This window comes from Martes martes, assembly GCF_963455335.1.
Source record: "Martes martes genome assembly, chromosome: 2".
Lineage (NCBI taxonomy): Eukaryota > Metazoa > Chordata > Mammalia > Carnivora > Mustelidae > Martes > Martes martes.
The window spans coordinates 184,121,609-184,149,051 of NC_137889.1; the positions used below are offsets into that span (position 1 = coordinate 184,121,609).

At 42.6% G+C, this 27,443-nt stretch overlaps 2 protein-coding genes across 2 annotated transcripts in view; one reads left to right on the forward strand and one right to left on the reverse strand.

Annotated features, from left to right (window-relative positions):
• Positions 1-3,109: 3,109 nt before the first annotated feature.
• Positions 3,110-15,438, reverse strand: NOA1 (nitric oxide associated 1). Its single transcript, XM_080797403.1, has 7 exons — positions 14,279-15,438; positions 12,531-12,695; positions 11,672-11,877; positions 8,313-8,444; positions 7,127-7,243; positions 4,169-4,289; positions 3,110-3,679 (listed from the first exon to the last, which is right to left on the reverse strand). The coding sequence occupies exons 1-7, from the start codon at positions 15,423-15,425 to the stop codon at positions 3,480-3,482; spliced, it is 2,088 nt and encodes a 695-aa protein (XP_080653529.1). The 5' UTR covers positions 15,426-15,438; the 3' UTR covers positions 3,110-3,479.
• Positions 15,439-16,081: 643 nt separating this feature from the next.
• POLR2B (RNA polymerase II subunit B) overlaps positions 16,082-27,443 on the forward strand; it is a 46,008-nt gene continuing 34,646 nt past the window's right edge. Inside the window, exons 1-3 of the mRNA XM_080797032.1 lie at positions 16,082-16,207; positions 21,835-21,907; positions 25,987-26,137. Coding sequence (XP_080653158.1) covers positions 16,189-16,207; positions 21,835-21,907; positions 25,987-26,137 — 243 coding nt within the window. The 5' untranslated portion in view covers positions 16,082-16,188. The remainder of the gene's footprint in view (positions 16,208-21,834; positions 21,908-25,986; positions 26,138-27,443) is intronic.

Consider the following 27,443-nt stretch of genomic DNA (forward strand, 5'->3'; position numbering starts at 1 on the left):
GCAGCCAAGAGAAATGGAACAGTCTGAGAAAGAATGGAAATGATTCTATTGCTCCACAAGACAGAGCCAAGTGGGAGGGAAGCCAGGCTGAATGATCAGAGGCTGTCTACGAAATAGCTCACCCCGGCTTGAACGCTGGGTGCCTACTCAGTGAAGCAATAGCAGCTCTGCCCGCTCCCCCTCCCACCCACCCCCCCACCCCCAGCGCGCGCTGGCACAGCGGGAGCTCCCAGTTAGTCACCCGCAGGAAACTGGCCGTGATCTCCATTTTGTAAGAAGTGTCTGAAGCCCAAGCACACAGGATTGCATCTGCGCTCGACTTCTCCTTGGTTGTCATGGGAAGTGAGCATCGGGAGTAACATAAACAAATTCGGACTCTGGGGAGCGACACAGTAAAGTTCTGATGGCCATTTATGGTGATTAAAAATACAAAATGTGTTAAGCTTTGTTTCAGGAACTTGGAAGAAAATGCTGCTGTTTCAAGGAGGGGAAAAGGAGAGATAAGGTATAACTTAAAATAAAAACAACTTTGAGTTTAATGTTACACAGAAGTCAAAAACCTTTGATGGCACACATTTTACTTCCTTTAGGTGTCCTGAATGCAAAAGAGGTGATATGCTGAATGCCACAAAGCTGCAGAACTTGTAAATGATCTAGTATAAACTTGCTTAATTGTTTTCTAGCCGCTCGAAACCATCTCTGTTCTGTGGAAAAGTGAGTGGGCTGTCTTGACACTCTGCCATTAATTTCTCCTATGATTCCTGTATGCTGCCATCATGGAAATGCTTACTGATTCAAGGGAGCTCTTCATACTTAGACTACTGGATTAAGAAGTATCATTATGCTGACTAAAGCTTGGAAACCAGCACAGTAAGAACTTTCTTAAAGTTAAATCCGCTGTAGAGCCATTGACTCTACCAGCAGTGATCCCAGGCCGCGTTAGGTTGGCAGAATGGGGAGTCAATTAACGCAGATTCTAGCAGAAGTCCTTGACTGTCTGGGCATGGGGTATCTTTTTTGTCTGTGGTATTGGAACCACTCTTACCTGGCTTTCCTGCCTGTTTTTGCTGAGAATGATACAAGGACTGAGAAAATATAATGTCTTTCCCTCCTTTTATAGGTGAGAAAATGAAGACCAGAAGACATTAACTAATACAAACAGGGAAACCAAACTTGCCTAATAAACTGTACTGTTTGAAACTTCTAGCAAGGTACCCTAGAATGTCTGCTTCAGTTAAGCTTTACAAAACAGAACCGTTGAATTATAGAGCTCAAAGAGATCTGAGAGTCTGAGTAAAGAACATTGAAAAACCGGATCTTTGTTAGTCAAGAGGCCTATAAGCCTAGAGACGATAAGGAGGAATGTTTTGCTTTATAAAATATTCAGAAGTTATTGGGGTAATGACAGCAGCATCAGTTCTTCTTCTTCTTCTTCTTTTTTTAAAGATTTTATTTATTTGCCAGAGAGAGAGAGAGAGTACACACAAGCAGGCAGAGAGGCAGGCAGAGGCAACGAGAGAAGCAGGCTCCCTGCCTGGCAAGACTCAATTCAGGACCCTGGGATCATGACCTGAGCCGAAGGCAGTGGCTTAACCAACTGAGCCACCCAGGTGCCCCAGCAGCATCAGTTCTTAAGTCCTATATTTCCGTACAAATGCCAGATTTTTAACTTGTAAAATTAGTGGTATTTCATTTTTTCCAAAATAAAAACAACTAGAAATTGATTTTCTCAATTTGGGAGGCTACCGCCCTCTAGAGGGTGGGCTTGGAAATGGAAGAGGTACTTTTTTTTTTTTTAGATTTTTATCTATCTATCTATTTATTTATTTATTTTTAATTCATTATTATTATTTTTTAAAAGATTTTATCTATTTGTTTGACAGAGAGATAGAGAGAGAGAGAGCACAAGTAAGCAGAGCTGCAGTTAGAAGGAGAGGGAGAAGCAGGCTCTCTGCTAAGCAGGTAGCCTGATGTGGGGCTGGATCCCAGGACCCTGGGATCATGACCTGAGCCAAAGGTAGACCTTTAATCCACTGAGCCACTCAGGTGCCTGAGAGGTAGTTTTGTTTGTCACAATGACTAATGGGACAGAGGGATCTGTTACGGGCATTTACTATCTGGGGATGAGGGATCCTGGCATATTGAAATGCAGTTTCACACATAAAGAACTCCCTTCCCCAAGATGCCAATAGTATTTACTTTGAAACGTGATGAAAGCGAGATCTAGTTTTTGCAAGTTGCATCTTAAAATGCTAACCGTTTATTCTAAGCTGTGTTAGTGAGATGCGGGCTGGGGGATACTGTTGACTGAGAACATAGGTATGTCTACTAATTTTACAGCAAACCTTAGTCTACAGGAAGTGCATGGACCTGACTGCATTTCAGGCCAGCTAATCCCACCAGCGTTTATCCCAGCACTGGAATCTGGGACTTGACTTGCCAGTTGGTCACTGTATACAGCTACAGCGCTACTTACTCAGCTTGGAATGAAAGGTAGACTTCTGACTGATGTAATGTTATACAGTATATACAGGCAGCTGTTGATAAAAGGGTTAAAAGTGCTCTGATAATTGCAGAATAGACTGGATGCCAAAAAGATAAAACCTGAGTCTTAAGATTCTCAGGTAGGATTATGTAAGGTGAGTATCTACTTGATTCCCCAGTGTTCATTCTCCCTTAGGTAATAAAACCCCCACATAGTCTCCATTTCCCCAGGCTCTCTCAGCTCTCTTGTGGGTGGGTGTGACCATGACTTGACCAATGGACGAGATGAAATGTGTGCGATTTCCAACCTTTCCCCCTTCTTTGAAATAGGCAAACTGTTCTTTACTCACTTTCTGTTTTGCCACTTGCTGGGAAGGGAAGACAACCTGAGCAACCACCTAAGACCTAGAGACGAAGCCACGGAGTGTTCCAGTAGCTGGACACTTGGATGACTGTATGGCGCAGAGGCACCTACTTACTTCCATCTTACTTAAGCCAATATATTTTGGACAAATTCATTTTTTGCCATTTTTTTCATATGCCAACTGTTGTGTTGCTCTCTCAGCTAGGCTGCAAGAAATGACATCTGGTACTTTTCTTTTTTTTTAAGTTTATTTATTTTTTTGTAATCTCTATTCCCAATGTGGGGCTCAAACTCATAACCCTGAGGTCAAGAGTGGCATGCTTTTCTGACTGAGCCAGCCAGGCGCCCCAACAACTGGTCTTAATAAACAAATAGTGCGAGAAAACTGAACGTAGCTGAACTTCTTTTTAGGTATTTTTGGGTCTCAAATACATACATATACATACCTTACAAAAAAATAACTTATTTTTACAAATCCAGTACATTATAAACAGGCACAGTCCTGGGTCGTTTAAGAAGGGTGGGAGCAAAGAGAGCTTTATTACAGTTATATTTAATACAATTCAATGTACGTAGTTATGTCTAGTATAGTTAAAATTCAGTGTGAACAAGATCAACATCAACTATTTATCTATTTTTTCTTCTTCTGCAGATTGTACACAAGGGAAGGAGGCTTCTTGGTTTTATAGGCCACGCTTCTCCTGAGGCGCTCTCCTTTGATGTTAACGATATGCGGCAAGAGAGGGGGCCGGACTGTCAGGACCGTTCCTTGAGGTGTGTAGCCTCGGAGATGCAGTCTGTCCTTCAGTTGAGCTGTTACTGCAACCCAGCCTATGCGGGTAAGCGACAGAACACACAATGGAGTCAGCAACCATCTTATTCAAAACACCAAGCTCAAGCTCAAAATGGAGCACCGAAGAAGGCTACTACTCTCTTTTCCATGGTTTTTTTTAAAGAGTTTATTTATTTGACAGAGAGAGAGTGAGCACAAGTAGGGGGAGAAGCAGACTTTCCACTGAGCAGGGAACCTGATGCGGGGCTCGATCCCAGGATCCTGAGACCCATGACCTGAGCCGAAGACAGACACTTAATGATTGAGAGCCACCCAGGTGTCCCTCTTTTGCTCTATTTTATAAGAAAGCATGCATTTGTGAAAGGTACACATTTATTTTTATAGTAGGTTGCATTTAATGGATAAACTGGTATGTATTTCCTAAAATCCTCAGTCTGTGTCCGTTAAATGCACATTTCTATAAAAATACACTGGAAGTCAGTAAGGGGACTCTGTTCACTTTTTAAAAGTGCTTGGTGTAAAAGTACCTGCAGATGAAAACTTGATGTCTGCCACTGCTTTAGATTCCCCAAGTCCTTCTTTTAATGTGATGTCTTCACCAACAAGAGGAGGAAATCCTGCCATTCGTTCTTCTCCACCCATTGGAACCTGCCATCGAAATAAATATTCTCAGCTACTGAAAACCCCAAATCACTTCCTGTTCAAACGAAAAGCATGGGAGCTCTGTGAGGAGATGAAGCCTGTAGATCCCAGTGCCAAGAGCCGCAGGTGTGTGTCTAGTGATGACCTCCTGACAGCGGCATCTTGTTTTCTTAGTTTACACTATTTGTATAGCCCTCCAGAAAGCTTTACAGACTAGTGTTTGGCAATTAAGGTAACATCCTTCAAAATACCCTAGTTCTCATAGGCCTGGCCAGCCTCAAAGATTAAACCCCGCCTCATTACAAGTGAAGGGCATGGTATAACGGGTAAGGTTCAGCTTCTGCTTACAGATGTGTCCATGCATGGGAAGTAACTGGATGATTACTTACTAACAGATAGATCTCTCTGTGTTTAACACTGGGGACACAAGACACAAGATGTTACAAAAGGGAGTTAGAAGGTGGAGATAACATGCAAACAAATTATGAGGTAAGGAATGTGACGGGAAGCATCTATTAAGCACTGTGGTTGTGGTGGAAGAAGTAATGAACACGTTTTGGTTGAGGAAAACATTAATGAACAAGCAGTATCTGGGCAGTATTTGGAGACATAGGTTGGAGTTACTGGAATGGTATTTTGGGTTCGCATCACGTATAGACACAGGAACAGGAGAAAGGTGGTGAGTTCAAGGAACTGTAGTTGAACTGTGCAGGGGATGTTGTCTGTGGATGAGTGTGAGGCTATCCGTTTAGATTTCTCAGTGATGTGGAACTACCAAGGAATTATAAGCAGGAAAAACAGAGATAGGAATAAAAAAATACTGGGGCCTGCTTTGCATTTTTGAAAGATCTCTGTAGTGCAGGGTGTCTTAACGTTGGCACTATCAACATCTTAGGCTGAATACTTCTTGGTTGGGCAGTGGGGAGGGTGTCCTGTGCATTGTACAATTTTTAGCAGCATCCCTGGCATCTACTCAACATCCACCAAGTTGTGAAAAACAAAAATGTCTCCAGTCATTGTCAGAGGTCTCCTGGGGGCAGAAGTCAACCTTGGTTGAAACCACTGCTTAGTGGCTGTGGAGGTGTATTTGGGTTGGAGGTGGGAGGGCAATAAAAGCTGGAAGCTAAGAAAATACTTCAGGATCTCAAAAACAGTCTCATGAAAATCAGATTACAGCTTGGATTGGGAGGCTGGAATCAGTGACAATTAGGAGGCAGGGCTGACTTTGGTTTGGGAGGTAAGAAAACCAGGAGAGCAGGAATGAGTCTCAGAGTAGCCCCCAAAACAGATTTCCGTTACAGTGGGAGAGAAGGCTGGGATTGCTGCGTTGGAAAGTATCTGATGTCCACTCTGAAAACTACACAGATGCATGGGGGTAGAGAACCACAGAGCTCATTGTTATGAGAGCCATATTACACAAACTAAGGTAGTTTTCTTTCCTGTAAGTCTCCAGCTGTATTTCAACTCGTGTATTATTGTTTTGCCTAAAAACAAAAAAGTGAGCACATTTAATAGGACAACAAAGGCTTTTAAGTGCAGAAAAACCAACAGGTCCTGTATTGCTGATGGCCTTTCTGAGCTCACCTACCCTGTAAATCCAACAAGTCTCTGGAATGTTCACTTTGGGGGAGAAAACAATGGAATTTTCATTTCAGTCCGGCTTTTGTAGGAAATACAGAGAGAAAGAAGCATTTACTTCTCACGTGAGGTTTATCTTTAGCCTCTTTGAAGGGCAGGTATGTATTCTGGGTTTTGGCTTATATTTGGCTGCATAAGCATTAATTAATACTAAATCACCTCTGCTGCACGCACCTGGTATTTCTGTAGATGTGTTCCGTCATCATCACAGACACTTACAGAGCGCTTAGAGCAGTGTCCTGCAACTCAGTCCTCGCCACAACCTTGTGGCATAGGTACGACACAGAGTCACCTAGCTTTGTGAGGTGGTGGGAGAGAGCATTTGAACCCAGTCTGGCTGCGGTGATCTTCAGCATTGTACAACAGACACTGCACATTAACTGCGTGTATGTAATGCCTTACTAAGTTGAAAACAGTTTTCACGCAGTATTTGATGAACTTGGTAAGAACAATTTCAGTGACACAGTAAGGGCCAGATGGGACTGCAGAGGATGGGACATGAGGTGCACGATACTGGCTGTAAAAGAAGGGATAAGCGGGACACTGAGTTTTGTTTTGTTTTTTAAAGATGAGAGAAACTGTAACATACTTAAAAGGGGACGAAAGGAACTAGAAGAGCAGGAGTAAAAAACTAGGATAATCTCTAAGTGTCTGGGATTAAGAACCTGGGAGAAGAGCTTTTCCACTCGGCTCAGGACTTCTCAACTGTGGCCTATGGACATTTTGGACCAGATAATTCTTTGTTGTGAGGGTCTGTCTTGTGCACTGCAGGGATGTTCACCATTATCCCTGGCTTCCATCCACTGGATGCCAGCAATGCCCCCAGTTGTGAGAAATGTATAGCTTCTCTTCACTCAGCATTAAACCAATACAACTTTCTGCAATGATGTGACAGCTGGGCAGTTGGAAAGTAGCTAGTGCAATTGAAGAATTAAATTTTAAATTTTATTTAAACTGAAATAGCCAGTGTAGTTTAGAGAGAACACAAGCCTGTAGCTATTCTAGGATCATTCCAAACAACATCCCTTTTCTTATAGGGCCCACTTGACTTTGTAGCCAAAATCCTCAAGCACAACAGGTGAGGAGAGAGCCAGCTGATCATGTAACAAAAATGGTATGTCCAACAAAGGCTTTCTTAGCAGGGCTGTGAGACTTCACAGTGTAGGTTAACCTAACTGTGTAATCTACAAAGTATGTTGCCTCACCTTGAGTAATGTATGACCGGCATGCTTCTGATACACCGTATCTGCCCTGTCCAAGGAAGTAATATGCACAGGGAGGAGGTTGGAAGCCACAACTGTAAACCAAGCCGACTGATTTCCCTTAAGAAAGGAAGAAAATAAGTTATTTTACAGAATGAAAAACTTGCAAAACCAACACATTACAAATTACAATTAATTACTGTCCCCCCAAAATCAAGCTCCCTTTATAAGTTAAATGGAGATGTAAACAGATATAAGTAAAGGAAATACATAAGGAGGGGAGCCTGGGTGGCTCAGTTAAAGCGGCTGATTCTTGATCTCAGGGTTGTGAGTTCACGACCTTCACGCAGGGCGTGAAGCCTACTTAAAAAAAAAAAAAGAAAAAAGTATATACATGGAAATATAAGTTAAAAGGAAATGCTTTAATTGTGCCAGTGTAAAGTTAGGTTTAACATTCTGTGGGCTTTAATGAAGATTTTAAGGGTTTTAAGTGTGCAAGGCTAAACTGCCAACAAATTATGAAAAAACACAAAACCCAAGAAATATGCTATAGCAATGGCCTCCAAGTTACATACACTGTTGCTGGATACATCCATGTTTCACTCCCTTTTTCTTCTCATTTTGGGAAAACAGGGAGCAATTCTATAAATACTCTAAGATCCTGGAATGATGCTATATAAAAGAATATCAAACAAAAAAGCACATACATAATTGCATACGTATCTTGGGATATAAAGAAGTGTGGCCCAGGCAGTGGAACACGTGACTTGATCAGGAGTTGTGAGTTCAAGCTCCACACTGGGTACAGAGATTACTTCAAAATAAAAACTTAAAAAAGTGTGGGATTTATTTAACGCACACTAACCCCGTACGTATTTTTTTTTTTTAACCTATGATTTCCATGTGAAACAATACCACAGGATAGGGACAGTATCTTTTCCTAATGCCAAGCTGTATGGAGCATTCAATATCCTAATGAAGATCTAGCTTTAGAGACCTACTACTTGTTTTTCCTACCCATTTCTTTTTCCCAAATTTTTATTATGGGTATTTTCAAACAAGCAAACAAAAAAGTATCAACATTCTTTTTAGTCATGAGCTAGTTATGAACAATTTGCCAATCCTGTTCATACATCTGCATCCTTAAAGTAAACGTAGGTCATTTTTTAACAGTACAGACTTTCCTTACCTGCAGAAAATCTATGCGGCCTATGGCACCCAAAAATAGAACCATTCCTGGTTTAAGCACAAAAGTTCTTGGAACAATGGAATGTGTCGGCAAAACAGTATTTACTTCTTTTTCTGTTAGAAGGTTTAAAATCTGTAAAGCAGAGGGCAGATTTTTTAGAGAATTAACTTTTTTTTGGAGGCTTACTTTTTTTTCTTTTTAAGATTTTATTTATTCATTTGACAGACAGAGATCACAAGTAGGCAGAGAGGCAGGCAGAAAGAGAGGAGGAAGCAGGCCCCGCCAAGCAGAAAGCCTGATGCGGGGCTCGATCCCAGGACCCTGAGACTATGACCCGAGCTGAGGGCAGAGGCTTAACCCTTGGAGCCACCCAGGCACCCCGAGGATGGCTCTACTCTTGCTTCACAACTTAATACTGAGCAAAAGAACTTTTATGTGAGTGTGAGACTTTGTATGTTAGTAGCATCCCTCAAATGTCAAAATTGGTGTGAACTGAAAACACTGATGTGTCAATCCCAAAACAGCACATCTGTTCTCTCCATCGAGGCTTCTAGGGACCAGTAGCTCTCAGTTAAAGGTAAGGCAATATGCCACCTTCTGTCCCAGTGGCAAGTATGCATGCATTAAATGCAAAATGGTCCCCTCATTCTAGGAGCAGTTAGAGAGCTTTGAAGAAGCCTTTTCTTAAGTCTGGTCTTCAGTTTTCTTATTTCTCTCAAATGCGCAGCAAAAAATGAGAAAGTTATGAATCCTCTGGCTTCTAAGGATGAAGAGTTCCTAAAGACTAGAGAAAACAGAAAAGGAAAGCCAGCAAGCAAAAGATTCTGGTAGGATTTAAGGAATAAAAATATGATTAAAAAAGAAAAATATTATGGGGGCATCGGAGGCTCGGTTGGTAGAGCATGTGACTCTCGATCTCATGGTTCTGAGTTTGAGCCGCACACTGGGTGTAGAGGTTACTTAAAGTATTTTTACTTAGAGTATTTTTTTTTTAATTTGAAGTATTTTTTTAGGGCACTTGGGTCACTCAGTCAGTTGAGCATCTGCCTTTGGCTCAGGTCATGATCCTGGGATCCTGGGATGGAGTCCTGCATCAGACTCTCTGCTCAGTGGGGAGTCTGCTTCCCCTTCTCCCTCTGCAGCTCCCTCTGTGTATGCTCTCTTTCCCTCTCAAATTAAAAACAAAACAAAAAACAAAATAAAAACCTTAAAAAAACCCACAAAACATTTTTTAAAGAAGAGAAATACTAGAAAAGGTAAAAAAGTGGATAAAAAACTTTTGTGAACTTGATTCTTTTTTTTTAAGATTTTATTTATTTATTTGACACAGAGAGAGAGAGATCACAAGCAGGGAGAGAGGCAGGCAGAGAGAGAGGGGGAAGCAGGATCCCCGCTGAGCAAAGAGCCCAATGCGGGGCTCAATCACAGGACCCGGAGATCACGACCTGAGTCGAAGGCAGAGGCCTAACCCACTGAGCCACCCAGGCACCCTGAAGCTATAGACTTCTAAGGAAGAGACAGGACACAAGCAATTATTCTAGGAGCGCAAAAAAGTTAAAAGATCTACATGATTCTATGACATGGGACACTAAATAGAGCATAATTCTGAGAATGAAACTAAGTGATCCAGTCAGGGCAGAGCATGAAAAGAAGCTAAGACACCACTGTGGTTTCATAGGCATACACAGACATAATTAGGTAAAACAGGAACTTGTGTGAGTAACCAGATTCAAAGGAAACTGATTAATGGATCTGTTGTAAGGCTGTATCCTGGATGCGTTCTTCAGTCAATCTGTGACTTGGATGATAATCAAAATTGCAAATGAATAAAAAGTTGTGAGATTTCATGAGTGTGTAGGATATGGGCTTAATTTAATGAGACAAAAGAAAGTTGCCCAGGAGATTGTAACTGGAGTAAAAAGACGTGTTAAGGGCAAGACAGGTGGAGTTAATCTTATTCTAAGTTGTGCTCTTCTGAGGGTACTTTATACGGGAAATTTAGTTCTTAGTGTCATACGTATATATTTTTTAAAAGATTTTATTTATTTGACAAAGACACAGCGAGAAAGGAAACAGCAGCGGGAGTGGTTGAGGGAGAAGCAGGCTTCTCTCTGAGCAGGGAGCCAGATGCAGGACTCGATCCTAGAACCCTGGGATCATGACCTGAGCCTAAGGCAGCTGCTTAACGACTGAGCCACCCAGGTGCCCCAGTGTCATATATTTCTTAAAAGATTTTATTTATGTATTTGGGAGAGAGAGAGAGAGAGAGAGAGAGAGCGCGCGCGAGCGCGCGCGCATGTGCACAAGCAGGGGGGAGGTACAAAGGGAGAGAAAGCAGCAGACTCCTCACTGAGTAGGGAGCCTGATTCGGGGCTCCGTCCCAGGGTCCTGGGATCATGACCAGAGCCAAAGGCAGATGCTTAACCTACTGAGCAACCCAGGCGCCCTTTAGTGTCATATTTTTTTTTTTAAAGATTTATTTATTTGACAGAGATCACAAGCAGGCAGAGAGGCAGGCAGAGAAAGAGGAAGGGAAGCAGGCTCCCTGCTGAGCAGAGAGCCCAATGCGGGGCTCGATCCCAGGACCCTGGGATCATGACCTGAGCTGAAGGCAGAGGCTTTAACCCACTGAGCCACCCAGGCGCCCCTAGTGTCATATTTTAAAGACAGAAACAAATTAGAAGATAGTCTGAAAAGAGGCCCGAGTTAATGAAAAGCCTATCTCTCAGAACAGTTGCAAGCAACAGAGAAATCATCTGGATTATGTCAGCACAGTAAATGTTCCAATATTTGTTGGACGAACAGAATAGAGTGAGGAAGAGATAGGACATTGGACTTTAAAGTAGTTCAAAGTCTAGCAGAGGAAACAGGCATTATGTTCATTTCATATGGGACCATTTGGAGGAACAATGGGTACAAGTTACAGGGAGACTGTTCAGCTCCACACAAAGAGCAGGTCAAAGGCCAAATGGGTTACCATGGGAGACGAGGGAACACTGCTTCAGGGGATGGTTGAGTCCCTCCTTATTTCAGTTTAAGCTGGATGGATATGTTTAGAGGGAATTCAAGCACTGAACAGGTGGGCTGATACTTACATTTCTTCCAACCTCAAAATCTAGGATTTTATAAATGTCTCCCTAAGGAAGTAACAACCACAATAACACAAAGAGGTTGTGAGCAGTGGAGCCTACCAAATGGAATACAGATCTTGACGGCACGTAGATCACCCTCAACTGCTTCTATGAATGAAACCAGAACTGAGTCTGAAGTGAAAGGATATGCCTTTCCTGGGCTCTGCCAATGAAGACGGCACTCGTGCAACTGAAAGTTCATAGTTCCAAAAGACATCAAATACATACACAATTTTCTTTTATAATTCCAGGGGTGTCATGAAACCAGTGGGCATCTTTCACATCTTGCGGGGTCAATTCTACTCGTTTGGTGGATTTATCTGGAACCACAACAGGTTCATTTTCCATGTCAAAGGCAAGTGCATCAGCATCAAACTCAAAGGCAGCTTCCTCTCTCCGTTCTTCTGAATACAAGAATGTTCTTCTAACTCTTCCTAGAACAAGTTATATTTAAGCTATTAGTCACTCCTTTGAAGCTTTTGATTCCAGACAGGTAATTCTTATTCTCCTCACTTGCATCAAAAATAAGTCTAAGTAAGACTAACTATGGTGTAGGGAAGCAAGACTACAAGGATACCTTTGCTCTTCGTTTTCAAAGGCAGTGGAAGTCAGACTCTTGCAATGGTCAAATATGTCGCTAGCTGTGTACACTGGGGAGGGGCCGGGTGGTGGTGGTGGGGAAGTGCTGGTAATCAGTGAAAGAAGGTTGAAAAAAGATACCAAGGGAAGAGGGACAATAATCTAATTTAAAGCTGCAACATGGAGTCCACAACCTGTGCTGGTCTGCAAGGAGAGGGTGCTGTTTCCCAGCGAAAATGCTTCCACTGCTGACAATGGCTGGGTGGGCGGTTGTTGCAGGTTTCCCCTCCTGGATTTCTCCAAGTACCTACTGTTTCAGTTTTCTTAGCACAAAGAACTCTGGGTTTCCAAACAGCAGCCTTGCCTCTCAAGGGCCTCTTTGTTCCAGAACAAGGAGAGTAGTCTCTCCCCACAAAAACTGGCTAGCCCTAGGCAGCTGTATTTCAGGTTGTTCAACAAAAAATTTTAGCATAGCCCCAACAAGAGTTCTCCTATAGAAGATGCTTACCTACTACATAACCATGCTTTTTCAGGTGATTAAGTTGATGTTGTTCTTGCTGACTAAGATCTTCTTCAGCCTCAGCTGCTGTTTTTTCAAGCCTTTTTTGTCTTTCAAACATCCTGTAAGGTGTTGGGTTGCAAATAGGAAACTTCAGAAGGTTTAATGTGGTACCTGAAATGCCAAAGAATAAATATGTTCTTATAAACACTGTCCAAGAAGAGGGAATAAGGGGAGGAAAACTAACATTTTTGAGGAGCTACACTGACCTGTGTACTGCAATTTACTTCACTTAACCTTCATGACAACCGTCTACAAGATCATTCTTATTTTACAGATGAGGAAATGGGCTCAGAGAGACAGGCCCAAGGGCTCAACCTGGGTTTGAATCCCCAATCTGCAGACCTGCTTTCTTTCCATTTTCACTGCATTACTATCCAGGATAAAAGCACTTCTGTGTGTAATTTAGCCAAAGTCCTGGACAGAGAATAACAGCTTATTAAAGTTAAACACTGGTTTCAAAGGAACAAATGAGGCAGTTTTGCCAACTGTTAAATACCAACAGGGTCACGGAGGGACCCATTTTGCAATTATAGAAGTTTCTTAAAACCACAAAGTTGAGGGAAGCCTGGGTAGCTCAGTCAGTTAAGCATCTGCCTTCAGCTCCGGTCATGATCCCAGCGTCCTGGGATGGAGCCCTGCGTCGGGCTCCTTGTTCAGCAGGGAGCCTGCTTCTCCCTCTACCTGCAGCTCCCTTGTTTGTGCTCTCTCTCACAATAAATAAAATCTTAAAAAAAGACAAACAAACAAACCCGGGTGCCTGGGTGGCTCAGTTGGTTGGACAACTGCCTTTGGCTCAGGTCATGATCCTGGAGTCCCGGGATTGAGATCCACATTGGGCTCCCAGCTCCACGGGGAATCTGCTTCTCCCTCGGACCTTCTCCCCTCTCATGCGTGCTCTCACGGTCTCTCTCCCAAATAAATAAATAAAATCTTAAAAAAAAACAACCCACAAAGTTGACATTTTTTTCTTAAAGCCACAAATCATATAGCATTAGTGAATTATTCAATGTTAAGTGTGTATAGCATACTGATCTCATGAATTAACTTAAGATATGAAGAGTAAGACTGAGCGGGTATAAGTTTAGGAAATAAAAGAAGGAAAAGAAGAAAAAAAGTAAAAAGACAGACTTTCCAGAGAAACAAAGAAGTAAAGTTACCAGGAAAACCTCCAAAGAGAGCAGGAATTCTTGCTCTGTTCCCTGGTTCATCTACAGGGCCTAAAGAACAGTGACTGGAGCATAGAAGTGCTCCATAAATATTCCCTTGAGAAAATGACTAAGTATTTTCCCTTGAGAAAATACTAAATTTCCAAGCAGTAGACCGACACAAAAGAGAGGTGTGACCAAAGTAGAGAGAGAATTTTTTTTTTTTTAAAGATTTTATTTATTTATTTGACAGAGAGAGAGAGAGAAAGCGAGAGAGGGAACACAAGCAGGGGAAGCGGGAGAGGGAGAAGCAGGTTTACCGGCTGAGCAGGGAGCCCGATGGGGGGCTCCAACCCACGACCCTGGGATCCTGCCTTGAGAGGAAGGCAGAGGCTTAAGGACTGAGCCACCCAGGCGCCCCAGGGAGAGTTTTTAAATGGAAGGCTCCAGACAGCCCCTGGTGGACATTAAGAAAGGATATACTAGGTACCCGGGCTGCAACCAGACTTTCAGCATCTCAGAAAAGGGGGCGGGCCTCCTAAGACTCACCAGGCCAAGGGGAGATGGTGGCTCTGTCGATAGCTTCAGCGCCCTTGGCGATGCAGTAATCGGATTCTAGGAGCGTGTTGAACAGGGTGGACTTGCCAGCGTTGGTGGCGCCAACCAAGTACACGTCGCCGCGGTAACGCCAGGAGCGCTGAAGCGCTGTGATCAATTCTTCCACGCCATAGCCCGTCTTGGCGCTAATGAGCCGCACATCCCTGAGCACCGTGCGGGGCCTGGCGGAAGTATTCGAATTCTCCGTCCAGTCTTGCTGCCCGTCCTCGCCGGCGTGCTGGGGCCCTCGGTGGCCACAGGACCGCAGGAGCCCCGCGCGGGTACAGTCGTCCCACAGTCGCTCCCGCAGCCGCCGCAGGTAGCCCGGCGCGTCCTGGGGCAGCAGATCCACCTTGTTCCCCAGCACGATTAGCTGCCTGGGGCCCACCAGCGCTGGCAGGTCGGGCAGCAGGACGTCGGGCAGATCGAGCAGGTCCACCATGTAGAGCACCAGGGCGGGCCCCGGGCGTCGCAGCGCCGCGCTCACCAGCTCCAGATACTGCTCGCGGCTCATCTGCACGTGCAGGGCGCGCCGGTGGTGCACCAGCAGCCAGCAGCGCTGACACACAGTTCGCGCCAGCCCGCCGTCGGTCTGCGCCGCAGCGCTGAGGAACTTCTCGCTGGGCAGGTAGCCGGGCACGCTGGGGTCCTGGCAGTGCAGCTCCGCTCCGCAGCCCGAGCAGTTCAGGCCGCTGGGCCGCACCGTCGGGTCCGGGTGTCCCACGACCGGGTGTACCCGACTGCCGGCCCGTACCTTTTGCTGCTGCCGCTCGCCCTGCCGCTGCTGCTTCTGTAGCTCCTCCTCCTCCTGCCGCTGCTGCAGCTCTCGCAGCTGCTCTTCGAGGTTCGGCGCGGGCTCGGGCTCTGGGACGTACTCGGGGAACAGAAAATGCTCCTCCGTGTCAGTCCTCCCTTCGTAACCCCCAGTCGCCGTTGAGCCACTGGAAAGCCTATGTCCCAGGCCCGATGGGTGCTGGGAGGAGGAGGCGGCCGCACATCTCTGGAGAAGCGGCTCCCGAGGGACATGGTGCGCTACGGTGGGAGCCGATCCCCGCAGTAAGGGCCACAGCACCAGGCGGGTGAAGCGTGTAGGCAGCATGGGGAACGCGACCCCGGGTAAAGGGGCGGAGCCACGTGCGCGCAGGCGCACTGGGGTACGAGATGCGCGTTTAAACCTGACTTAAGCCCGGGACTACGGGTGGGCTGTCATTTGTCGGAAAGCGCACTTCGACGTGTCCTTTTGTGTCTCATCCTGTGAGTTCTCGCGATGAAGGATCTGAGGCCGCAGAACCCGTTCAAAACTACGTCAAAAGCGTCCGCGATTAGGCTGAGCTGGGTGGGCTGGAGAGGGTAGTGAGGGTTTGTGTCCTTTCAGGCTTCTTCAACGCGCCACCGCTGGCACAACGTGCTTTTAGTGAATCACATTTTTTGAAAGCTTCATGTTTTTGGTCTGTGGAAGTGCAAAAAAAAATCAAATGCACACTCACGGCCTCAATTAAAACCCCTTATTAATAAATCTTTATTTTTTTTCAGGTGTCACTATTTGTGCAACAGTATTGAAAAACAAAAAATTTAATTGGCGGGATCCGACCGTCACGGTAGGAACCGTTCTCCCAATCAGCCACTGGAGGCGGCGGTTTACGATTTGCGCGTGCGCAATTCTAACCCTCACCACCGTACCCTCCCACTTGCGCAGGCGCGGATCTACGTTGGCTGTTCTGTGGGCGGCCTTTGGCCTGAGAAGCAGAGCATTCTGGGAACGCCGGAGACGGAAATTACTCTCCTCACGTTGCGGGTGCTGTTGGCTGCTGCGCGATTTTCTCTGATTCCAGGAGTTAGGAACTTGGGAACCGTTTGCCAATATGTATGACGCGGACGAGGGTAGGTAACTCCTCAGAACACTCTGCGACGACCTAAGGAGGGAAAAGGGGGAGGGAGCTGAACCAATTGTGGATTCGCGGCCTCCCCCTTACTCGCGGCTCAGGTGTTCCCAGTCGTACCCCCAACATTCCCCAGGGGAACGAAGCTGGGATTGTGAGAGATGGAGGGTGCGGGAAACCGCATTAACGCTCCTGCGCGGGTGATTCTTGTTCTGTCCTCGTTCTGCTCCTGGCTAAGTCGGATACCGCCTTCCCGGATTGAAATGGCGTGCGGAGCAGTAAGACAGTTTCCGTTGTTTTGACTTTGAAGCAAAGGGCTCCTTTCTTGATTTCCCCCAAAGCCAGAGTGAATTCATTTCGAATAGATGAATTGTTGAGTGTCAGCCTGCGCCGAGCTAGCCTTTGGAAAGAATATAGTGTCTATGTCGGGGCGTTCCTTCATGCTGTCATATGTCTAAGTAAATTGTCTTAAAAGATGACATTTAAATTTCGTCTTCCCACAGATGGAAGAGTTTTCAGGTGTTCTGTATCCTCTTGAATAGGGCCAGTATGTCTTTATTTTTTCTTTTCACATGTAGAATTCTTAGTCGAGTCTATTTTCATTATGTATTTTTAATGCTCGGTCTTCCATACTCCACAGCTACTATTTCAAACCACTTTTTTTCTGACTCCCAGTCTTGTGGCCACCTCTCCCGTTTCTCCTTATTCCCAGGCCACTGCATGGAGAAAAAGAAGCAAAAGTTGTTTAAACTTCCCTGTCTCTTGTCTTGAGTCTGGAAATGTTTTAGCATCACTAGACTTCTTAACTCCTATCTTAGAAAAAAAGTTAAAGTTTTTTTTTAGCTTAACTTTTTGAGTGGGTAGCATAGTCTTATGGCTCTCAAGGTAGTAAATATAAAAAGGTTAAAGTGTAAGGTTTTATTCTTGTCCACCGTCTGTGTAGCGTGAGGCCCCTCCACAGTAGGTTCTTTTTCCAGAATGCTTTATGCATATTCAAGCAAATACAAATGGGATTCTGTATTCTGCCCTTAAAAAAAAAAGGTAACACCCTTTTCTGGATGTGTGTGTGTGTGTGTATTTATTTATTTTTAGGAGATTTTCCTGAGCACCTCTTTTTTTTTTTTTCCACACCTACCTAGATTGTACGAACGTTCCTTAAGTAGTCTTTTGTTGATGGGTATTTGGGTTATATCCGATTTTTTTCTGGTTCAAATAGTGCTGTTATGAATTATCTTGTACGTGTAATTTTGTCCAATGCAAGTATGTCTGTAGGAGAAATTCCTCGATATAGAATTGTCAGCTCAAACGATACACATGTTTAACATTTTGCAGATGGTACCAACTGACCTTTAATAGTGATTATGCTAGTTTCTTTTCTTTCTTTCTTTTTTTTTTTTTTTGAAGATTTTATTTATTTATTAGAGACACAGAGCACGAGTAGGGAGGAGAGGGAGAAGCAGGCTCCCCTCCAGCAGGAAGCCTGACATGAGGCTCCATCCCAGGACTCCTCATCATGACCTGAGGTGAAGGCAGGCAGACACCGAAAGAGCCACGCGGGCGCCCCAATATATTCTCATTAGCAGTGTATAATAATCCTATGGGAAGAGAGTTAAACTTACTTCATTTATCAGGTCTGTTCCAGCTTTGAGTCTACAGTCCATTCCTGCCTGTGTCCTTTGATATCTTTTTTTTTTTTTTTTTTTAGATTTTATTTATTTATTTGAGAGACCACATTAAGTGGGGAGGAGAGGAAGAAGCAGGCTTGAGCAGGGAGCCTGTCTTGGGGGTTGATTCCAGGACCCTGGAATCGTGACCTGAGTTGAACATTGGTGCTTAACCAACTGAGCCACCCAGGTGCCCCTCTTTTTTTTTTTTTTTTTTTAAGGTTTTATTTATTTATTTGAGAGAGCACAAGCATGAGTTGGGAGGGAGAGGGAGAAGCGGAATCCCTGCTGAGCAGGGAGCAAAACATGGGGCTCCATCCCAGGACCCCAAGATCATGACCTGAGCTGAAGGCAGATGCTTAACTGACTGAGCTGCCCAGGTGCCCCATTTTGATAGCTTTATTAGATATACTCCTATCAGTTTTTCAGACACTTCTTTTCACCTGGCTTCTTTTTCTATGCGAAATATTAGATCTCTTTTACTAAAAAAAAAAACAAAAAAAACCCGCACAAGTTAAACTCCTCGTTGTTGTTAAACTCTTTGTTTACTTTTTCTTCCAATATTTAGCCTTTCTCCATTCACTCACAGCCATGCTTCTTAAAAGAAATAGGCTCTTTGTTGTTTCCAATTCCTATTTTCCAATTTCTCCTCAACCTAGTCTAATCTAATTGTGCTCTAGCCACTACATTAAAACAGCTCTTAATAGGAATGTCAATGACTTCTCAATTGATAAATTAGAGGGACATTATTTCAAAGCTTATCCAGACCCTGTGGTATTCAGCATTGTTGATGACTTCTCTTGGAAACTCATTCCTTCCTTCTGCCACATAACTCTCACGTAATTCTTCTTACCTGACATTCCTTCTTGCTCTCTTCTATTCGTATTATTTCTGGAGGATTCCATCTCCATGGCTTTAGGTACCATTTATATATGGATGACTTCGAATTTATTTATCCAGTTCAGGAGTCTTACATATCTAACTGCCACTGCACAACTCACATAGATGTGCTCTAAGCTACTCAAAGTTGGCACTGCCCAGACTGAGCTATTTTCTATTACTCATCAGCCTTACTAATCTGTTTTGTCCTGTGTTCTCCATTTCAGTGATTGCTATCCCCCTCTTGTGTTGTTGAAGCTGGAAGCCTGGGCATCATTCTTGATTCCTCTCTTCTGCCCCCATTATCTAACGAGCCACAAAGTCTTGAGGGTTCTGTCTTCTAAATATGTCAGATCTGGTCAGTTGTCTGTCCCCTTTGCCGTAATTTCTTTTTTCTTTTTTCTTTTTTTTAATTTATTTATTTGACAGAGGTCACAAGTAGGCAGAGAGGCAGACAGAGAGAAAGGGGGAAGCAGGCTCCCCGCTGAGCAGAGAGCCCGATGTGGGGCTTGATCCCAGGACCCTGGGATCATGACCTGAGCGGAAGGCAGAGGCTTAACCCACTGAGCCACCCAGGTGCCCCCCCTTTGCTGTAATTTCTAGTTGGGGCCACCACCGTCTCTTATCTAGATTACTTCTCCAGATTCTCAGCTGGTTTGTTTGCTACAGGTTTCTTGGCGTTTCCATTCACCATCCATACTGTGGCCATAGTGATCTTTCAGAAATGAAAATCTGATCTAGCCAAACCCTTGTTAAAATCTTAGAATGGTTCCTCAAAGCTCTATTGGTAAAGACCAGTCTCTTTTACCACTCACACTCCATACTTCAGCTACATTAGCCTTCTTTCATTCCTTGAATGGCTTTCATTTTGAAGTCTTTTGTGCAAATTGTTTTTTTTTTTTGAAAGACTACTTTCTCTGCCCCTCACTTCCTCACCCTTTCCTTTTGCCTGGTTTACTCCTATTTATTTATCCTTGAGGTCTCTGCCCAGCTCTGCGTTGGGGAAGTCTACCTAACCTCTCAGGTCTTGGTTAGAACTCTCCATTCACTTTGTTCTTCCTTTTAATTGACTTCATCTTGTTTGTATCCCTCCAGTAGGTGATAATCTCCCTGAGGATACAGCCATCTCTTATCTTGTTGTAGGCTGTGTCTCCAATGCCTGGGATATAGTAAATAGTAAATACATTCAACAGATATTTGCTGAATGGGCATGGCTGAGTGAATGAGTCTCCTTCGTGGATTCATTTTTTTTCACATGACTGTAATAGAGGTTTTCCTTAATATCCTGCCTTCAGTCTTCTGTATGGAAGCTCTCCGTATTTTACCAACCACTTGTTAATGATTCTCAGCCTTTGTAATTTAGATCCCTTATTTGAGCTTTATATTTACATCCAGTTGTTTACTGCAGGTATTTAAAGGGATAAATGATTCACAAGTATACCTAAAGCTAACTCCCTCATTTCTCTGACCTTCTCACTTTCTTGCTTCTCTTTGTGGCTGTGATAGTAATCTCTAATCTGTCATCAAAGCTAGATATCCCTGAGCTATTTTGGGTAGCTTTGTCTTTCTTACTCCCTCCCATCCACATGTCAGGATCAGTAATTCCAATCTGTTCAAGAAGCATTTATTAAATAATTTGCTTTGAACATGTATTAAATTTCGAATTGGAAGCCCTTAAGTTTTACAGGCTATATAAGTTAGAATATAAAAACAAAAATACAACACTTTTCTCTTAGATAAGATGTTGAGACTAATAGCAGAGGACCAGTGCACTCTTGATTTTTTAAATCCCCTATTGTTCAAATTACTACTGCTGCATAACTATCCTGAAATTTGGCTGCTTAAAAATTAATGTGTTCATGAATTTGGCGGGTCAGGAATTTGGATAGAGTGTAGTAGGAATGACTTGTTTGCTCTTGATGTCAGTGGTTCAGTGCAAAGACTCAAAGGTTGGGTTTTGACGACTAGGGCCTCTATGATCTAGAGTGTTTATTACTCACGTGTCTGGCACCTAGCTTCGCAGGACTCAAGGACCAGGATTGATGGGAGCATCTGTAAGTGTCCTTTCTGTATGGTTTGGGCTTCCTTGTACTATACAAGCCTTAGAGTAGTAGGACTTAACTAATGGCCACTCAGAGCTCCAGAAGCACGTGTTTCAGTAAACAAAGTGGACTTGTATTGCCTTTTCTTACCTAGCTTTTTAAGTCATGTAGTGTGGCTTCAGCTGCTTTCTTTTAGTTATGGCAGTGCCAAAAACCCACCCAGATTTACGGGGAGGAAACATAGACCTCCCTATATCTTTTTTTTCCCCCCCAAAGACTTTATTTAGTTTTTTGACGGAGACACAGCAAGAGAGGGAACACAAGAAGGGGAAGTGGGAGAGGGAGAAGCAGGCTCCCTGTGGAGCAGGGAGCCCAATGCGGGTTTGATCTCAGGACCCTGGGATCCTGACCTGAGCTGAAGGCAGACGCTTAATGACTGGGCCACCCAGGCACCCCTAAACCCCTATATCTTGATGGTAGGCGTATCAAGGTGACATTATGAAAGAGCATGTGAAATGGCAGATACAGTTGTGGCCATCTTCGGAAAATATGTCTGTCATACCTTTACCTGTATGAAATGTTGCTGTGATAAACCACTGTACCTTAAGGTATTGCCCAACTATTGGAACATTTCTCTGGCTTTACTTCCTTACCCTATTCTTTCACTCCAGTCTCTGAGGAGCTTATTGATCAGAGGACTGTATGCTTGCTCCTAGTTATCATTATAGTTAGCTTTTAATGAGAATTACATGGACTTTCCGGAGAAGATGGGATATTAACGAATTTATACAACTTACACTGAACCTTTGTAATGTATACTGGGAGAATGCCTATGTAGACCTTTGTATACTTGGATGTGTACCTATGTCTATTGTAATATATTAGTAATAATTCAATTAGCTGAAAGTTCAGAAAAGTGGGGCGAAAGAAATTGCTTTTTATTTAACAGAGTAAATATGTTTCTACTACTTCAAATCATGGGAGCGAGGTGTTAACTACTAGCATTTTATTGCACACAGGTATAATATTTTTGGTTTTTGCAGATATGCAATATGATGAAGATGATGATGAAATCACCCCAGACTTGTGGCAAGAAGCATGCTGGATTGTAATCAGGTAACTTTTGAGACCAAACTTAGTAAGCCTTAAAGCACAATAACCTATGAAGGGATTTTCTTCTTATTCCGTTCTTAAAAATTAGATGTTTATATGAATATGCTACATGGGAGCTGGTTTCTCTATATATTTAACTTGAACTTTTAAAGTATTTCAGACTTAAGTAAAGTTACACAAAGAATTCATATATACATTTCACTCATGTTCCCTAGATGTTAGTTAACTTTACATATTTTCTTTGCCTTTCCCTTTCTCTGCATATTTTTTTTCTGAGACATTTGAGAGTAAGTTACAGACTAAGAATATTCTTTTACATAATCATAAGTCATCAAAAATCAGAAAATTGATATTAGTACAATAATTTATTCTACAGATCTGACCCAGATTTTGCCAGTTGTCCCACTAATATTGTTCATAGCAAGATACATTTTTTTTTCTGATCCTAGATCTAACCTAGAATTATATACTGCATTTAGTTTTCATGACATACTTTTTATCTCCTGTAATTTAGAACAATCCCTCAGTCTTCCTCTTTTTTTTTTTTTTTGACCTAGGCATTTTTGAAGAATCCAGGCCAGTTGCTTTTTAGAATGCCACTCAGTTTGGGTTTTTCTGATGTTTCCTGGTAATTAGATTCAAATGATTACTTTTGGCAGCAGTGATGTTCTCTCTGCAGTCTATCAGGAGGCACGTGATGCTGTTTTTTTCCATTACTGGTGTTAATTTGATTTTTTGGTTTTCTTATTATTTTAAATGGATAAATACATTAGGTTGTATTTCAGCCCAAATTCCCATCCAGTTCTATGTGTAATTAAAATGTAGTAAAACTCAGAAGCCTTACATGTAGGTAAGAAAAGCAACTTTTAAGTATTGAAGTAACATTCTGCTCTATTAGGATATAAAATGCTATGACAGTTGCTGTGTATATAGTGTGTATATAGTAACATGATGATACCTCTTTGAGCCCCTTCATCTCCAAGATGCACATCCTCTTTGTTGACAGTTTCTTACTTTTCAAAGAATATATGCTTCCAACATTGTACCAGTTGTATTTGGAGTAAAACTGAACCTTTTTGAACCTTGTTTTATTAAAAATGTATTGAGATTTTGGAATATAAGTGTATATTTTTACTACTAAACATGGGCTATAAAAACTTTGTATTTTCTTTTTTTTTAAGATTTTTAAGATTTTATTTTATTTTTATTTGACAGAGATAACACAAGTAGGCAGAGTGGCAGGCAGTGGGAGAGGGACAAGCAGGCTCTCTGCGGAGCAGGGAGCCTGATTTGGGCCTTGATCCCAGGACCCTGGGATCATGACCTGAGCCGAAGGCAGCCTCTTAACCGACTGAGCCACCCAGGAGCCCTAAAAACTTTGTAATAAGACATTTATATCTTCTATGATCTTTGAGTATTAGACACCAAGAGGCATCTGACTAGGAAAAAATAACTAGGTAGATATTCTGTGGGTATGCCTATATTCTACAATATCCAGGGAGAAAGAATATTTTGATCTTAAGAAAGAGTTGTTTTCGGCATATGTGATTGGTTGTTCAAGGTAAACTATTGTGAATAGTCACCCCATTTAGTATTTGTTACAAAATACTTGATTTTTATATTTTAAATGACTATAGGTGCTTTGTTTATTGTGAGCTGTTGCTTTGTTTTTTTCACTTTTTAATATCAAATGATTTTTTCCCAAGCAGTGTGATTATGGTGTTACTTAATATTACCAGGGACTTCAGTAAGACAACTTCTGGTAAAATAATCAAGATAGTTATAAAATGAGATATTTATGTAGTTTAGGTATGTAAAGGGCAACTTTTTTTTTTTTTAAGATTTATTTATTCGAGAGGGAGTGCGCGTGTGTGCCTGCACGTGTGAGCAGGGGGAAGGGCAGAGGGAGAGGGAGAGAAGCAGACTCCTTGCTGAGCATGGAGCCCCACATGGAGCTCGATCCCAATAAATTGAGATCATGACCTGAGCTGAAATCAGGAGTTGGGTGCTTAACTGACTGAGCCACCAAGCTCCCCAGGGATAACAGTCTAATGAAGCAGTATTCTAATGATCTTGGGAAGTCTACCTGGGGGAATGAATCTTATCCACAGTTTTGTGAAGATTTTTTCATTGTTAATTGTCTATAAAAACTATTGTTACTTAAATTACAGACAGTGCCATTTTCCATGTGTTTCTTACATATCAGCGGTGGACCCAAGTGGTTGTGAGAAATTTCTTTCCTGTTAGCTCACAGTCTATACTGAAGGAAATTGCCCTATCCATTCTTTAGGCTGTACCTTATATAAGGATGATTGTGTGCTGTTGTTTGCCATAGGACCTAACTTCTAATATTGATTCTATGATTGATTGAATCAGGGTGAGATCTTGACTCAAAGCCAGCCAGTTAATGGCCTGCTGGTGACCTGTGAAGTGACCTGGTGATGCCAAAATGGAAGACTGCCAATATGCACTGAGCTGTGCATATTGCCTTAGAAAATTGATTTGAGCATAAGGGAGTTGGTAGTGGCCAGGGAAAGAGGAGCAGAAGCTAAGAAAGTGTCACAGGTACAAGATGGCAAGGGTTACAGAGTGAAGGAATTGAGACACAGGGGTGTGCTCATGGGGCATTTCCAGAGGGCCAGAGAGATAATCCAGTCCTTAGGGTTGTGGTTGATCTCAGAGCCTTAGTCTCGCTGAAGCCCAGGTATACAGAACAGCTGTTCCTGGTTGGTAGTGAGGAGTGAGATTGCTCTTGTACTCACATCTTCTTGTACATTTATTATATATATATTCTTCTCCTTTCCCTCATGTGAATAAGTGTCCCCTCCTTATAAACCGTGTGTCTCTCTTTTAGATTCTTCATTCTTCTTTAGGGCTTCGTTGTGATTTCTGTATCTGTTGGTAACTCTCATCTCTTACCCATACTTAATTTTTTTTTTAAGATTTTATTATTTGACACAGAGAGATCACAAGTAGGCAGAGAGGCAGGCAGAGAGAGAGGGGGAAGCAGGCTCCCCAGTGAGCAGAGAGCCCGACTTGGGGCTTGATTCCGGGAGCCTGAGATCATGACCTAAGCTGAAGGCAGAGGCTTAACCCACTGAGCCACCCAGGTGCCCCTAAAATTGAAGTTTTTATGTCTTCCATATTTTGGTCATGGGTATTATCTTCCCACTTATTCAAATTAGAGTTCTTTTATCTTTGACTACACATTTTCTTTAGTTTAAGACTTACTTCCTTTAGAGAAATCAAGTGAACACATGGGGAGGGGCAAAGGGAGAGAGAATTATAAGCAGACTTCTCACTGAGTGCAGAGGCCCACATGGGGCTTGATCCCATCACCTTGAGATCACGACCCAAGTCGAAATGAAGAGTCAGATGCTTAACTAACTGTGCCACTCAAGTATCCACATTTTCTTTAGTTTGCAAAAGATGTTTCAAAGGGTTTGGATGAAGGGCGCCTGGCTCGCTCAGTCAGAGGAGTATATAGCTTTTGATCTTGGGGTCATGAGTTGAGCCCCACGTGGGCCGTAGAAATCAAATGAATGAATGAATGAATGAATGAATGAATAAATAAATAACTTAAAGAAGTTGGATAGGGGGCGCCTGGGTGGCTCAGTGGGTTAAGCCTCTGCCTTCAGCTCAGGTCCTGATCCCAGGGTCCCGGGATCGAGCCCCGCATTGGGCTCTCTGCTCCGCGGAGAGCCTGCTTCCTCCTCTCTCTGCCTGCCTCTCTGCCTACTTGTGATCTCTCTGTCAAATAAAGAAATAAAATGTTTAAAAAAAAAAAAAAGAGGTTGGCTAAAACTTACCTATAAAGGACATTTATATTAGCACTTCCTTATAGTTCTTTTGTTGTGCGTTAGTTATTTTTCCCATAAGTATAAGTCTTGTTACCTGAAGCCTAACAAGTTCTACAAAGAAAGTATTCCTGGTTTCACCCTGATTTTGGATAACTCATCATATTGTGTAATGATGGGCTGGTATTTAATGATTGATTATTTGTTGGATTTAATTAGAATGAGGAAATATGCAAGAGAAATCACTGACTTATAACTGGTTATAAACTCTTAATATTTTCCCAGTTCCTATTTTGATGAGAAAGGCTTGGTCAGACAACAGCTGGATTCTTTTGATGAGTTTATTCAGATGTCTGTTCAAAGAATTGTGGAAGATGCTCCACCTATAGACCTACAAGCTGAAGCTCAGCACGCTAGTGGAGAAGTTGAAGAACCGGTAAGACGGTTATTCTAATAAAGTAACGTATGTGAAAGGAGAGTTTTGTTTTGAAATTTCAGTCCTCCTCTTACCTGGTCTAAAGGTAAAAGAAAAGAAAGTTGGTGTTTTTAGCAGGGTACTTACAGCATCTTTTATCAGTTCCTAATTTATTCTTACTAATGAAGAGGTACATTCTTGCAAGTAATCTGAAACCTAATCCTTATTCAGATAGTAGGGATTTAATAGTTGGGGAGAGGGAACTTAAGAAATATGATCTAATAGGAGAAGCAAGACATAAATAGTCATTGCTTCAGAAAGACCCCCTTTTTTCTTTCACAGTAAGGAGTCATAAAAGAAAATGTTTTTGAAGGACTTTTCCCCTTATCTTTTATAAGAAATACATTATTATAACAAAATAAGAGATAATAAGAGAAAGTCACCCAAATGTACCAGCTATTCTCGTTTTTCTAAGTTCCTCGTAGTCTTTGTTATTAGCATTATTAAAATCATAGCAAGGGTATAATTTTATAATCTGGTTTTAAATGAATGATTGTAAAGAAATATATGGTCCAAGTCTATCCCTAGCTTTTGAGGAGAAGAGAGATGGTGAAACTGAAAAACAAAGTGAGTCAGGGGAGTCAGGGAGAGCCCCAGTTCAGTCCTTTTTTGTAGCTAATCTCCTGAGGGCTGATCTGTTCTTCTCATTCTGGTTGGAGATGCTACATAGACTTTTGCTGTTAAGAACAAAAATAATTGGCCTTTCTGGCATTGTGCTGGAAAATGGGCATTTAAAAAAAATTTTTTTATGGTTAAAGCATTTTTTCTTCCTGATATTTGCAAAACAAAAGAGAAAACAATATAACAGACTCAAAGTGCCAGTACTATTAAATATAATCGAGGAAGAGGTCTGAAATTGCAGTATCAGAACTTGGTGGAAAAAATGGGGGGAAACTTAAGCTGACCATGAAGGGCAGGGGTAGGACTGTCTTAGTAGAGAAAAGATACTTAGGGGGTTCAGCAAGAAAATACTTGGTGTTATTTGACTTGGGAATGGAATTCCCACAACAGTCAGTATACAATTATTGTCTTGATCTTTTTCTTTCTTTCTTTTTTTTTTTAAGATTATTTATTTATTTATTTGACAGAGGTCACAAGTAGGCAGAGAGGCAGGCAGAGAGAGAGGGGGAAGCAGGCTCCTTGCTGAGCAGAGAGCCCAATGTAGGGCTTGAATCCCAGGACCCCGAGATCATGACCTGAGCGGAAGGCAGAGGCTTAACCCACTGAGCCACCCAGGTGCCCATTGATCTGTCTTTGATAGGTGTGA

What these genes read in the sequence shown, in the direction of transcription:
- NOA1 (XM_080797403.1), bottom strand. Translation starts at nt 15,425, where the DNA reads ATGCTGCCTACACGCTTCACCCGCCTGGTGCTGTGGCCCTTACTGCGG. An exon ending in AAAGCATGGTTATGTAGTAG is followed by an intron (nt 11,878 to 12,530) that starts GTAAGCATCTTC and finishes AACTTGTTCTAG; the next exon opens with GAAGAGTTAGAAGAACATTC. An exon ending in CATCAAGTTTTCATCTGCAG is followed by an intron (nt 3,680 to 4,168) that starts GTACTTTTACAC and finishes TTACCCGCATAG; the next exon opens with GCTGGGTTGCAGTAACAGCT.